This window comes from Triturus cristatus, chromosome 4_1, assembly GCF_964204655.1.
Source record: "Triturus cristatus chromosome 4_1, aTriCri1.1, whole genome shotgun sequence".
Classification (NCBI taxonomy): Eukaryota; Metazoa; Chordata; class Amphibia; order Caudata; family Salamandridae; genus Triturus; species Triturus cristatus.
Window position 1 is genome coordinate 1,211,616,362 of NC_140585.1, and position 15,287 is coordinate 1,211,631,648.

At 42.8% G+C, this 15,287-nt stretch overlaps 1 protein-coding gene across 8 annotated transcripts in view; it reads left to right on the forward strand.

The window, feature by feature from the left end:
- Nucleotides 1–15,287, forward strand: part of SCN8A (sodium voltage-gated channel alpha subunit 8) — an 828,048-nt gene that overhangs the window by 210,770 nt on the left and 601,991 nt on the right. For all 8 annotated transcript variants that reach the window (XM_085654551.1, XM_085654553.1, XM_085654556.1 and 5 more), the window contains exon 3: nucleotides 5,356–5,473. In XM_085654551.1, coding sequence (XP_085510677.1) covers nucleotides 5,356–5,473 — 118 coding nt within the window. The remainder of the gene's footprint in view (nucleotides 1–5,355; nucleotides 5,474–15,287) is intronic.

Here is a 15,287-nt window from a genome sequence, read left to right on the forward strand (position 1 = left end):
CCCACATAATATCTGAAACATTCTCATAAGAATGACCGACAGTAGAGCTTTTTAAATGCTTGATCTAAGTATTAAAGTCAAAATACAAAATATGCCATCAGTATATTAGCAGTATAGAATATAAATCACGAGTTCAGTAAGCAATCTGGCATAGATTTGCCTTTTAAGAATGGGAGTTAGGGTGTCTCTTGTGAGAGAAATGCACACTCTTATATAGGGTTTTGAACAATAGGGTTCATACATTTGATGGGAACATATGATTCATAAAGCTTAACAAAATAGGAAAAAGTCTAAAGGAAACATTTCTACATAGAATACATTCAGTGATTTTCCCACCACCAACACATCTTTGTTCTCACAGTTTTGGTTATGATAGTACTTGTATGAATGGTTTATCCTTGACTTGGTAAATTTAGGCAGAGTTCTCTGGGAATGTTCTCTGCTGACTTTTGTGAAACTATTAAGGCTTATTGTAGAGACGATATCAACAATAATATCATGGGACATAGGATGACGTTTAAACAATATGGAAGACGATGTAAACCCTGTTCAGCATTAGCAGCAATTCAAATACAGCATGTTATTTTATTAGTAGAACATTTGCGCTCACACACTCTTGGTCCTCAGCAGCGAGACACTCATACATTGGGCCCGCCCTGGCAAACTACTGTTCAGTTATTGTGGGGTTTATACCTATTAGCATGCAACTTGATGACCACTCAAAGTGCATGGCAAGGGTACTGGAGGAACCCATGGATGCTGCAAAAGATCATGATGTACATGAATGTGCTGCAGTCCTTCACTATTCCAGGTAGATCTATAGAAGCCTTCATTGGGTGGTTGTAGGTAGTATACTTGTATACCTGAGGAAGTATTGGCCACGGTTAGGCACCTGTTGGGTGAGAAAGGAGACTAGATTGGAGATGGTTCGACTTAGGAAGAGGTTGGTCTATTAGGTAACTTTTGTAAAAATGTGAGAAAAATCATTAGAGGGTATTTGCAGTGGGCCAGATATCTTCGATCGCACAACGTGCCTGTTGCATCTCTTTTTATGACACCTGCTAGCACCCTGTAGTGCACCACTGACCAGGCAATATCAAATTCAGAATGGCTACCAGAACAGTAGGATTTGCTGCATGGCCGAAAGGAAAATCTATAAGGGCAGGAGGATGACTCTTGATGCAAACTAGAGAGTGGGCCTCTTATATCTAAAAAAGTATTAGGCTCTCATGGAGGGATGAGTATTGAAGGGTAACCCGTTTTGGTCATTTGCAGTAGCAACCTTCCAAGCTAGTCACAACTCACCCTTGCAAGTGCAGGGTGTGACTGTGGCTAGTATATGAGCTGTAACGCAGCTAGGACTCGCCTATTTGCTGTTTGTCTGCCTTTGAGAGCTGTGTGTGGCGGATACATCTGCTCAGAAATTTGGGCTCTTTTGGCCTAGCAGAAGTAGGCTAAGTGATTGTGTAGCTTTTGCTCGGTTGCCGACCTTGATTGCTCTTACACCACTTACTTTAGTCAGGTGTATTTGTACAGCAGTTGGCCCATCCCTGCTTTAAAAGCTGTGTGACTGTTGCTCTTGTCAGCAACTTGTTTTCCTGCTCCAACTCTTATTTCGCCCATTTTAGTTATTTAGCAGTATCCCTTCCTTGCAAATGGTGCTTGTATCACTTGGCCTTCTGTCATTACCCCACCTTTTGGTGTAAATACACATAGCACCCCGCTGCCCTTCTGGCTGGGTTTGTGTGTTGTAGCTGCCTTTATACTTTAGTCCCCAATGTGCTCCCCATCCTAAATGATCTTACACCCTGGTTGCCTAATACCGCCTCAGTATTTTTATTTTTCAGGAAGAGCTCCACTAGGTGTATATACCATGGTTGCTTTAAAATTTCCTCGAGTGTTTGTGTTAGTGTAAACTGTGCATGCTGTATCACACTATTTTTACCGCCAACACACTATTAAGTGCTGGGAAACAGGCTTTACCACACAGTCGTTACCATGCTTTACCATTACCACGCCGTCTTTACCATGTAATGCCGTCACCATGTACGACTTTTCCATGTATATGCCTTTACCATGCATACCTTTACAATGAGAATTTTCGATGTAAAGGTATGCATGGTAAAGGCATATGCGTGATAATGACTTGAGGTAAATAAAATGCTTGTTAAAGGTATTGCATGAATCCGTCATACATCCTTAAGCGCTGCATGCTAAGACCAGACGAGAACACGTGTCTCGTCACTCACCACACCCAAACACCTTCCTTATAGGCTCACAACACTAGACAAGATTCTACCAGTCACACCCTACACAGTGTTGCTTGCTACCTGTGCAAGTGCTTCTGTGCCCCACATAGCAGCAGTACTTTTCCCACTTCTGATTACTGTTTATACTGCACATCTATCTGTAACCTTACTGATAGTGGAATGTAGTATAGAGAACCAATATTTGGCTATAGCCCTCTTGGCTAGCAAACATCCCAGCCCTATTAGGGTCCTCTCTCCCAGGACCCCCCACCTCCCCCCAACCAGAGTCCGCGATAACCCTTAGCAACTTGACTCTTAGTGATTATTCTTTTGTTCTGTGCAGTCCCATTTCTAGGGTGCGTGTTACTCTTTCACAATATTTTTAGATCTCCTTGCAGTCCCATATAACGTGTAATCTCATCAGTTTTCTTCGCACCATTAAGGTTTCGGAGACTGTTTTTTTTCCTATAACCCAGAGTCCACGTTGAGTAAAGTAAATTGTAATTGTTGGCTTGTCTTTATTACCGTACAACTGTAGAAGAGTTGTCTGAATGTTTGTATTTAGTTCGATTTCTTGTTAGTTGTTGCACTGCATGTTGGTACATTGTGATAGGTTACATCACAATATTTTATCTTGTGGTACCTTTACATTACAGCTTAAATGGTATGATGATGTGTGTGTGCGTGTATGTGTGTATATATATCACTGAAAGCACTAAAGGTTAACCCCTTCGGTGCTCATGACGGAACGGTTCCGTCATGAGCGTCGGTTGAGCTGTGCTCATGACGGAACCGTTCCGTCATGACCACGCCCGCGCAAGAAACGGTCAGCGCTGAGCGGGAATCGGCGCCGCATCGAAGGGGTTAAAGTGACGTTATAGTTGGGTGAAAATTAAACAAAGCCACTGAAATTCACCAGTTATAGTTATATCTAGTAACTATAACTCATGCCCTAAGGTAACTCATGCACCCACCATGCACAATGTTGACATCAATGACGTCTTTTAAGATTTTGCAGTGATGTTGTCAATGGTATCATAGAACAAGTGATGTAATATTGGCGGTAATAGTGCACAGGGAAGGCACGAGTTATAGTTACTTCGGGCCCAAGATATAGTTTCAGTGAATTTCTACGTTTTTTAAATTTTATTTAATGCAAGTCAATATATTATGACCACACCTTCATTATTTAATTTAGATTTCTGATCTTCCTTATGCACATCAGAGAGCAAATATTGTTCCTAGATTGGGAGACCACTTTTTTGGGGTTTGGATCTAGAATTATGACACCATAGTTATATCACCACCTTGTGTTGGTCTGTTGAGCTAATGATTGGCTTCTGCAGACTTTTTTATGTCGAATATGTTGTGAGTCTACTTTGGTAAATCCAAATTAAGAAGTTTGAAAGTTCAAATTCTGAACTAGGCTACTATATTAACAATATACATTAGAATTTGTGGAGCACTGTACTTATTTTGCAAATATCAATTCTAGACGTCTTTGAAATACTATCAAGATGCTTAACATTATCAATTATGAAGGCTGAGATGATCTTTGGACTTTTGTCAGGATAAAGGTCCTTCACTACTTATCTTGTTCAATCGTAGTGTTACCAATCTGATTCATGAGACCAAAGTTTGTATTCAGTGATGGTCAAGTAGCCTATTGAAAATAGAAATATTGTCTCAGGGAACTTGTATTTATGGTAGAATGCTGTGCCTTGTGCAGCTCTCCACATAGATTTGGGCATTGCAAGAGTATTTTATATTGTGGATCGTACCTAATCTATATTTTTGAGATCTGTACTAAAATCATAGCAGCAGTCTACTGGGTGTTGTTAGGTGTCTGGGGAGGGAGACAGTACTTGTCAACTCATCACTTCTTTTTTGTGGGATTTGGAATGAAAGCAGATTTCCCTTTGGAGGGATACCTCGAGAAGAGATTAAAAGTTATTGCTGATCTGTTTCATATCTGAAAGAAAAATGAAGGGAATTGTATTTGAAATATTTTGGATTACAGATACTAGACTCCGCTTCTTGGATATAGATTTCAATATCGCATGCTTCTTGTTATAGAAAGTGCATGGTTTGAAATAAAAAAGGAATAAGATGTACTATTGTTTCTGTAAATAGGGCTTTGAAGCCTTGATGCATATATTGTCGTGCCCATTTTAGGTCTGGTGTTAGCCAAGATCTTTTGGTTTTACAAACAAAATAAGTATAATATATTAAAGGACCTGTCAGCCATCCCTCTTCATTCACTGAGCTTTCATCATTCACAATTTAGTCCACCCACTACTGCACACTGCATTGCACAATGATTCAGCCCACAACAGTCATTGACTTACTTCACTATGAGTGATGGCATTCAGCCCTTTTCAGTAAGAGCAGATACACACAAAGCAGTTCTCAAGGGCTTGCAACTACTATGGCAGTGTGTGCTTTTTGAGACCAAAAGAATATATTTGCTTTTAGCCAGTAATTTTCTGTATATTGCTGAGGACGCAACATTTTCACTAAAACGGAAATATGAAAAAAAATGACAAAAAAAGTATTGATAAAGTCAAAAGTCTGTCAGCCTGACCTATTGGCCTTGTCGATCTTGTTTAAATAGTAGTGTATTGTTTTTTTTAAAGAACTGTTTCTTCAGAATAGGTTTTGAATATGTGCCTTTGTATTGAATGCTTTAAATCAATTCTGATTTATGTATATTTTCGAGGTATTTTGCTAGTGTTCATAACAGACTTTATTGAAGTGCATGATTTGATTCAGGGGAAAAATGTTTTTATCGGGTTCTTTGGTATTTAGCTTTTTTGAATGAGATATATTGTTTGTAATGTTAACTGCATTGTAGTTTTTTCTGTCATAGTAATATATAAATATTACTTAATGTGAAACTGTTCTCTCTCCTGTGTAGTAAAGCATTTGATTGATGTTTTTACCTGCATGCAGCTCTGTTGAAGTTTAATCTGTGAAATACAATGGAAAATGATAGAATTTAACATAATTTTCTTGTTTTTCTATTCACTTTGCCTAAAGAAAATCTGCTGTTTAATGTCAATATTTGAGACTTACTCTTACAACTTGTTTTTCTTTTTCTCCACAGACGTTTATAGTACTAAACAGAGGAAAAACAATCTTTCGATTTAGTGCCACACCTGCCTTGTACATTATAAGTCCTTTTAATCCATTGAGGAAATTCGCTATTAAAATTTTGATACACTCATATCCTTTTATACACAACTGTCTGTTGCATGTACTAACATTAAGTTTTTCTTTGAATAATGAACCTAAATATGTGAATCATAAAATGATGAAGTATATTAGATGAATTACATCTTTTGGATTTCGCAATAACTGATCTATATTTTAATGAGCATTTAACAGTTAAATTAGCAAACCTACCAAAAGATGTAAACACATTTTTTATGTATTGGTATTTTGTACGGTAATTTATATTCTTGATTACCTTCATTCCGTTCTGTTGTAAGTCTTGCTAAAATATTGCAGTGGTTATACAGTTTACTATTTGTTTATTTTACCCCGTAGTTTGAATTTTGTTTAGTTCACTTTCCAGCTTAGCAGACTAAATAATAGATTATTAATGAATGCATTGATCTTGACTGCAGATGAGAAACTGCTGATCCGTTTTCCGCTGCCCGTCATTTAAGGCCTGGCTGATTGGAATACTTAATTGGAATTTCAGTTGTTTAGGGAAGTGTCGGAAAGAATGTGAGGAGGTAGGTTAGAGGTGTTTTGTGAGTTATGAAGATTTATCAAGAGGGCTGGAGAAATTTCAGGAAAATGATTTGCACAGAGGTGCATGGCACAGAGGTGCATGGAACAGAGGGAATAGATCCCCTTCTATCTCCCATTTTCCTACAATGCCTTCACTGTTTCAGTGTTGCAGGGATTCTGCTTATACACAGAACTATGCGTGGAACCCCAGGACCTCAGTGAATTGTGGTGTACCAGAAACTCACCTCAGAACCCAGAACCCAGTATCCGGCTAGCATAAGTGTCCCATTCGTTATCCGAGATTTAGCTCGGCGGTCCCAATAAAAAGACAACCCAGAACAAGCGACTCAGTGTACTCTCAGGAATGGTGGGAATCGGAAATACCTGTTCGTATATTATTCTCACATCAGTCCACAACAAGAATAAACAGAGACACGGTGAAAATAAAAAGAGTTTTATTTTATAGACCACGTGTCCTAAGATGCAGTACTTTGGCTAATACAAGCAGACAAATGATTATAATTAAAACCATCAGCATCGTTACAATATCATAGAATATAAAGGGAGTGATCATGTTATAAATGACAGTGGATACTACCACCTTCCCTTTACTAAGAAGCTAATATTATTATTATGCTAATAAAAGGTCTCTTAGGCTTGAAGGGGGGACCCCATACCTCAAAGATCAGCTTAGTGAAATCACATCACAGGAGCATCAGAAGTCTTCTCGCAGGAAGGCTCGTCTTCAGTCTGAATATTAAACATGATGTCTGCAATATTAAAAGCACCAATTTTCAGGTATTCGCAGCTGCCTGTATGTTATGGCTAAATAGTGAGTCGATCAACCTAGAGTGGAAAACATGCATTGTCTAACGACCCAGACTGTTCTTGTTACACCATGTACAGACCAAGGTCGCTGCGCAGAGCTCGGGATGGTAACAACAGATTGCTCTCATGTGAGGCAAAGCACGAGGCAGCAGTTTAGTTAAACAATAACATGTAGATGCAGTGTCGTGCGCAAAAGCAGCAAGATGGCTTTCTAACATCTAACGTGGTTATGCTAACTTAACAATGTATGTACGTATTAAGGGATTCCTTACTACATGCCCCCTTGATCGAAGCACTAACCAGCAGGGAAGAAATGAGAGAACGCAGAGTTCAAATTCGACAGAGCAGAACAAGGCGTATTCAAATCGAAACCAAGCATCAGTTCAGAGAAAGTTCGAAAGAAAAAAGAAAAGCAAAAAAAAAACCTCAAAAAGGGAAAGGAAAAAAATGAAAAATGCTGCTTTAGCCAGCAATCCAAAGTCACATGGTAGAAAAAACATCGTGAATGACAGTTCACTCAATCCATGAACGTGTATGCAGCATACGTAGCAACAGCTTCCAACAGAAAATCGTTGGCACGGCCACTAAAAGTTTCAGCCATCCAGTTAACCAAAGAAAAGGAACATACATGTTCTTCAATAAGCGGAGCCTCTAACACCATCAGAGGGCAACCGACGTGTACTTCCAAATAACTCATATCCAAGAAGTCATAGGCAGCCCTTGCGATGTCCCAATTACCCAGGATTCCATGCGCCGCACCACAGGCCATAATCCGAACACCAGAACAGGCAAACTCGTGAGACACTAAGGGACTCATCAGTCGATCATAATCCGGTACCGGAGACACCGTGTTGGTTAAGCACAAATCCAGAGGCCATTCAAAGGGACAATCTAGGCAGTGAAAGACAGGTTGTACGCAGGTAAAGTAGGAATACCGGAAGGATAATCCATACGCCAGGCTCAAAGTCGCCAATGGCAGCGTACCATAATATTCAAGCATCCTGTCACGAAGAAGATGCAGACGGGGCAGATTGTCGTGAGGCACAGAAAGTGCAGCCATTTCGTAGTATGAAAAGTAAAAGTAGCACACCCGCCACCAGCGCCAGAATCAGCGGAACACCGCCAAAGACGCTCGAAAAAATAGAATGAAAAAATGCCGGAATCACACCAAAAATAGTTTGGAAGGAGGTCACGAGGCCTGAGCCCACAAGTTTAAAAAAATGAGCCAGGCCAGTGGTTGACGAGGCATTGAAGATTGTTTGGATCAAAGCTCCAAAATGCTGGGGGAGGTCAGTATTCAAAAGCGCCTGTACCTCAGTGCGCGTATTTGCCACGTGAAGGACAAATGTTTCTCGGGAGGAAGTCAATGGCACCTCTTTTTGGGACAATAGAGCTCTTATTCTGCTCATCTTGTTGAACTCTGCTTTCAAGGTCGGAATCGAAGGCCAGATGGAAACATCCAGCCGCCCATGCGGGGGTGGAAATAGAACATTATTGCAGCAGACTACTCTCTGCGATACAGTTACTATATATGGGATTCCCACTAACATCCCGCAGCAAGCTTCATTATTCAAAATTAAATAACTACCGTTTGCAAGCAGTGTGAAAGATGGTGTAATCACTGCCACTGGGACACCTTTGAGGACGCAGGCCAAATTTGGGGCGTGTACATTGCATGCACCGTGTAACTGAATGTGCCTACATACTACAGAATGATCAGGTGTCGAGGTACACTCCTCACCTTTCAGGTAAACCTCTGTACCGTCTCTTGTACATCTATACGTAAAAGGGAGAGACCAAACCTCATGTAGGAACGCGGTACCCAACTGTTCATATCTACCCAGAGCATAGTGTTTCATGCATGACGTAAACTTAAAAAGCGCGAAAGGGAGCGTGATCAACCCATGTACTAACCACACGGCTGAATTCAATTCCGCCACAGAGAAAGGTAACGGCTCCAATTTTTCAATGTGTAACAATGAATATGTAGCATCTTTCATGGACATGAACTGCTGCTTTACAGTAAGGTTAAAGGGAAGGAATAATGATGTCGTATTCAGATAGTCCCAGGGGACCTTTCCTGCCTTTAACGTTTGTAATGTCCATGCAAACTGCATAACAGAACGCAACTGGTTTTGACCATGATACAATACAGACATATCATGTACAATATCAACAATTGAAGAAACAATATTGTCTAATGTATAAATTCTGGAAGAAAGTGTGTTAATGTTGTTATCTATAACGGCCAAGACCTTTTCCATATTTGCTTGATCAATGGCCCTCAATCTTGAAGCCGCTTCAATTTGCGACAATTTCCATACTTCGTTGTAAATAGCATATGCCCACCTCTTGGATCTGCCACCCACAGGACCTTTAACAAAATCATTCAAATCTATTTTGTCATGTAATTTTGATAAATGAACTTTGACAGATTCCAAGGTGGAATGTCGCAGCCAGGATTGACATAACTTCCCTACAGAGTAGGTAGTTACTGTATGAGAGGACTCAAACCGAGGGTCTACGCGCTGCTGCGTATACCCCGGTTTCAGACCTAGAAAACGACGTTGACATGCATCTGAACTGCTTTGCCAAATTAACCATCCTTCACTACTAAATTTCGAAATATTGAAAGATGTATTAGAGACTAATGACTGCAAAGCAGGAAGGGACAGATCTGTTTGGTTATCCCAATTTGGGTAAGCGCCCAGATCTGGAACAGAGGGGAAATTCAGTTTTTTAGAAGTGGCCAATCCGAAACAGGTGGTCTGGAAGATGGTCGAATTCAAAAACAACATATGATTTGGTACAAAACAGGCACGATGTAAAGCTTCAGTTCCCTGAACCTGCCACGGTTTGGAACCCCAAACCGATTTAAGATCAATAGTAGCCTTCCACAGATCATAACCTTTGATTGACAACTCATCCATAAAGGACTTAGAATATAGTAATTTGGTGTGTGTCAGTCTAACCTTCGAGGCAGACTCAGAAATCACTTTAAAATAAAAGGATGCTGGGCTGGAAACACTGAAATCAGTAAAATAAGTATATTTATCAACCAATGTAGGTGAACTGCCTAAAGATGGGGTAGGACAGTGTTCCCATTGGGTAAAATTTACAAAATTTCGAAACGTATTTGCTTTATGCAGGAAGTGATTGCCATAATGTTGAAAACAATACTGTTCTGCATAGTTAGCCGCATTTTCATATAAATCTTCTGCATCAAAAGCGGCATAATATTTCAAATCAGAAAACAGTGCTTCAATGGCATGAACATCCCAATCATCAGAACGAATGATCTACTTAACCACATCACCCATAGAAACACGAAATACATTAGGCACATTGATGACCTCAGTAGGACCATGTATTTGGAATTTAACAGCATCCCACGCAATTCCATCCAAAACGGGCCAGGCAGTAATATTCACAAAAGTCTGGTCCCTTTTCATGATGTGGGACGAGGAGTGGGGGGCCAAAGTTCCATCGATAAGTCTAATTATAGATCTCTCTTTGAGATAGTGGCCATTCACCAGACGGAAAAATACTATTACAAATCTAATGGACATAAACAAAAAAATACTTATAAGCACCAGCCAAATGTATGTCCAAGGGGGAATCAAAAAATGTCTTTTGAACCAACTAACAAAAATAGCAATGTTCGAAGGGGAAGTGGAAGGCAATGAGTTAGTGTCAAAGGAGAAACTTGACTGGGTAACCGCCGTAGATTGTAAAACAGGCGATTGACCATTTGTAGGATAAGCATACTCAGTCTCTTCGGGCAGACCACCAGCCGGTGGTATTAACAAGGGATCAGTAACTGACCATCTCGATGGCAACATCAGACAAGGTGGTAGAAGCAGGAACCAACACTGAATTTCTTTGCATCGTCTGGCATGAAACTGCTGGAGTCATACTAAGAAGTATCGGCCACTCGCTGAAGTTTGACATTGTCAATAGAGATGTACCTGTTTTCTTTGCGACCAGGAAGTGGAGGTAAAATGACTGTTCTTGTACCCTGCACTCCAAGCACTGGAACCGGTGCACGATAAGAGGGGCCGAACTCCTTCTTGTTCTCCACCTTCTCACGGACCAGGTCTCCAACTCGGGGTAGCCAGCCGACTACCGGAATCTGAAGCTCAGCATCAGATGTGGAGGGCAAGTGTTCCTTCGATAGAGTGTCTCTGGCTTCTTGTAGGGTCTGCAAAACAGCACAGTGATCATCTACGTCAAAGGGTGCGGCCGACACCGCCATGTCTAGACCATCAAGGTCTGGGACAAACATTCTGATTCCGAAGAGCATCATGTATGGGGTCCGCCCACCCAGAGACCTTCTAGGGAGATTATTAAGTGCACGTTGGACGTTATACAAATGGGCTAGCCAATTCAGGCCTGTGCCTAAAACACGTGCTGTCAAAGATTGCTTTAAGTCACGGTTCATTCGCTCCACCACACTATTACCCTCAGGTCGGTAGGGGGACGAAAATTTGACTTGGACCCCCAAATTTCTCATAGCCTCCTTGTAAGCCTTAGAGGCGAACGCAGGGCCCTGATCAGAATGGAAGGTACCACACGCAAAAGTTCCCACAAAGACACGCAAATCCCTGATGACAGTCCGTGAATCAGCACTCCTTTGTGGCCATACCCAAAGAAAACGTGTGCACGAATCCACTGCAACCAAGATATACTTGTACGCAGTATCAGAAGAAAAAGGACCGCAGTGATCTAGATAAACACAACCAAATGGTTTATTAGATATGTACAACTGTGTTTGTGGTGGGCGCGCAACTGTTGAAGGTTTAATCTGTTGGCAAATGTCACAATCAAGAACATAAGCGCGCGTTTGTTTGTATAAACCGAACCACCAGTAACGTTGTTGTAACAGAGATATAGTAGCAGACACGCCGGCGTGGGCAGATGCCAACCCCTCGTGCGCTGCTAGTATCAGAGATGGTCTGCAGTCCGCGTTGGGAATAATTCTGTCACCAACGTCGTTAATCCTCACTAACGGGACGTTATCAGGACTTAAGTGATATAAATAACGAGAAGGAAAACCCTTCGGGTAATCACTTCCCTTCTCTGTAGCAGCAATAGCTGCCAAGATGTCATCATCAATCTTACTTTTAGATCTTGTAACTGCTGCCACTAAGTATGTAGCCACTGCTGTTTTTGCTGCCTCGTCAGCCAAGCTGTTACCGACAGCATGGACACCAAGTCGTTGGTGACCAAGAGTGTGAATAACATTCACGAGAGGGAGACGTTCTTTAAAGTCTGCCACTCGAACCCAAAGCAATTTATGCTTAATTGTGCTACCTTTGGTATCGCGATATTCGTTTTGAGACCAGAAGTGTAAATTGTCATTGTAGGACTGGACACAATAAAAGGAGTCACTTACTATAAGAGTAGTGACTCGGGGATCAGCAAACTCCAGTGCAAGCACCAGAGCCCGGAGCTCCGCCAGTTGCGCGGTACAATCACCCAATGACTGCGTATGCACGGCATCAGATTGGAATTCACCATTTACGAATGTACCCACGACAATTGCGCAAGCCGCTGAATAGGCATGCTTCGATCCAATCGCCGGCTGCGCCGAGCCGTCAGTGTATATGACACAATGGTATTCTTCGAGCGGGCGCAAAGAAAGAGGAGCCGGATGAACGAATTCATACTGTAAGTACTCCTGAGTCTGCAAAGAGGCGTCAAAGATATAAGTGACATCTGGTGATGTCAGAGTCGTGGCCCATTGTATCCACCGTGGATGCAAAGCTTTAGAATTTGGTACACTTGCTTTTGTCACCGCCTCTAGGGCAGGATACGGTGTCACAACCAGTATGCGTTTTCCTTGTGACAGTGAGCGTTCTTTAAGGATCGCCATCTGTACAGCTGTCAGAACTTTCTCGACAGCGGAAAAACGCAACTCAGCAGAGGTGTACAAGTGTGATTTATACGCAATGGGGACTGTGTCGCCCTCATTGAACGTCAAGTACGTGAAACCCACTTCGCCTGGTACTATTCTTATTACCAGGTTAGTGCGGTTATTACGCGTCAGTAAGTATTGTGAAGCAAGAAGATCAGCCTGTAAAGACTGTAGAATAGCAGAATGTTCTAGCTGCCAGCTAGACTTCGAAAAAGAAGGTTGTACCAAGGCGTAAAGCGGCTTGATGCGTTGGGCATAATCAGGAATATATGTACGTCCGAAATTCAGAAAGCCCAGCAAAGATTGTAATTTTTTCAGTGTTGTAGGAGCACGCAGGCATGCGCACTTCTCCAGAAAGTGAGGAGCCAATCCCTTACCTTCGTTGTTGAGCTCGTAGCCCAAAAACAACACTGTATATTCCGCGATGTGAGACTTCGCAAAATTAAATTTGTAGCCATAGTCCGCAAAACCCGTAATGATATTGTCGACTCAAGACAGATGTGGCTTCAGCTCATCATCCGTGAGGTAGATATCGTCAACATAGGAGTATGCGTCGGGGTCCATTCTTTCTAAGAGAGAGACCACGCGAGCGGCAAAGACGCCAGGGCTGTTTTTATAGCCCATGGCTAATCTTGTGAACTGTTTCTGTTTGCCGCCTGAAGTAAACGCCGTCCACTGGCTACTCAGTGTGGACAGGTTATGGCTGAAAAAGCCATTGGATATGTCAAGTGTCGTTTTAAATCTCTTACGCACGAGACTGTCGACAAGAGCCGAGCTGTGAGTATTTTGTACCGCGCAGGTCCGGCAATGCGAATTTAAGTGCCGGTAATCCAAAACTAAACGGTACGACCCGTCAGGCTTCGTCACTGTGAATAAAGGGTTATTCATAGGGGACACACAAGTTTCAATAACACCCTGATATTCCAATTGGTCAAGGATTGCAGCGACGTGCGGTCTAGCTTCACGACGCATAGGATTTTGGGGCTGTGGCTGGGGCATAGACCGCAATGGAATCTCATGGCAGGGGGACAACCGGTCCCATCCCACCTGAGTACGATACAATGCCGGCGCTAGTGCCAGTGCCCACTCCTCAGCATACACTTCAGCCTGGTCCTTAGCCACTGTGTGCGCAAAGGACGGGAGGATTACCTCCTCCCCTCTAGGAGCGTCTAAAATGAAAGCTGGGGGCCAATCTGCCTCCGCTAGGAGGATATCATAGGTGGTAGTCAGATTATCCCAAAAAATCCCTTTTATTGTACGTTGCATGTCACCCTCAATTAGTAAGACTATTTCATAGAGTCTGTCAGGGGGAGGGGAGCCACTCTGGTGTCAGCTGTCTCAACAGTAACCAATGTATCAGTTGATGTCGCCGCCAGAAATGGACGCAGAGCTTGACGGACTATGGTAATTTCCGCTGCGCTGTCCAGTAGCGTCAGCGCCCATGTCCGGTTCCGAAGCCGTGTCCGCACTATCTGAGGCATACCTTGCCGTCAGAGCAGCCACTTTCTTCTTCTGAAACGGGGGCCTTTGTCGTGCGAATTCGTCCTGCTTGCCTTTACCTTCAGTCTGTCGGGGTTGGTCACGTGTTTGTGGAGCACCCCGACCTTTGCCACCGCCTCCGCCACCGGACTGTGAAGCCGATGTTTCCTGTGAAGAACGAGGAGAACGTTGTTCAGAAACCTGAAATCTATCAGGAGACTTAATAGTAGCACGATCACGCAGATCATAAGTGCGCTCACTACCTGACTGAACGGGAGAGGCAGGCCGAGACCCCTGTTTCTGCTGCTGCTTTCCCTGTTGTTTTGCCCGCCAACTCTGTTTCGGAAAGTTTGGACGGTCATCCTTACCAGAGGCATCTGCCTTACCCTGCTGCTTAATTTCGGGAGTTTTTACAACAGGTTTAACTCCTAAAGAGCTACGACCCAAATCTCTGTATGCCGTCGAGATTATTTTCGCGAACTCCCGCGGCTTATCCTCATCAGCAACCTTCTTCAGTTCATTACGAACTTGGAATTGCATAGCATCACCCTTAAGGTTACACATTACCATGGTAGCCACCAGGTCAAACTGTCCGAGGAGCCGCATTCCTAATTCTATCGCAGACTCCGCACCGTGGTTATCTTGAACACGTTTAATAACGGAGGGCAGTACCGACATAGACGGAGTGCCAAAGCACTGCGAGTACGTCGCTGCAAAGACTTTGCCCCAGTTTACACAATCATCAATGTCGGGGACCAAGTCTTTAGGCAAACTAATGGTAAGGATCCTGTGTTTCTCCACAGGAGATGTATTCGGGTAAACCGCTTCTATTTGGTCAAATTTTTCAGCAAGCCAAAAAGGGAATCATCCCTATTTGGGGGGCGCTTGCCCATAACAGAATTAACCATAACAGGACTAATGACCACCGCGTGGTGGTCAGTAGGCTGCCCCGCAACAGCAGGTGCCCCCGCCTGCACATTGCGTGACACGTACTGTACCAAAGCCCTATGTACTGTAATAAGGGCAGTGTGCAGTACACGCAAATCAGCCACCGGCACCGTTAGGTAACGGGGATG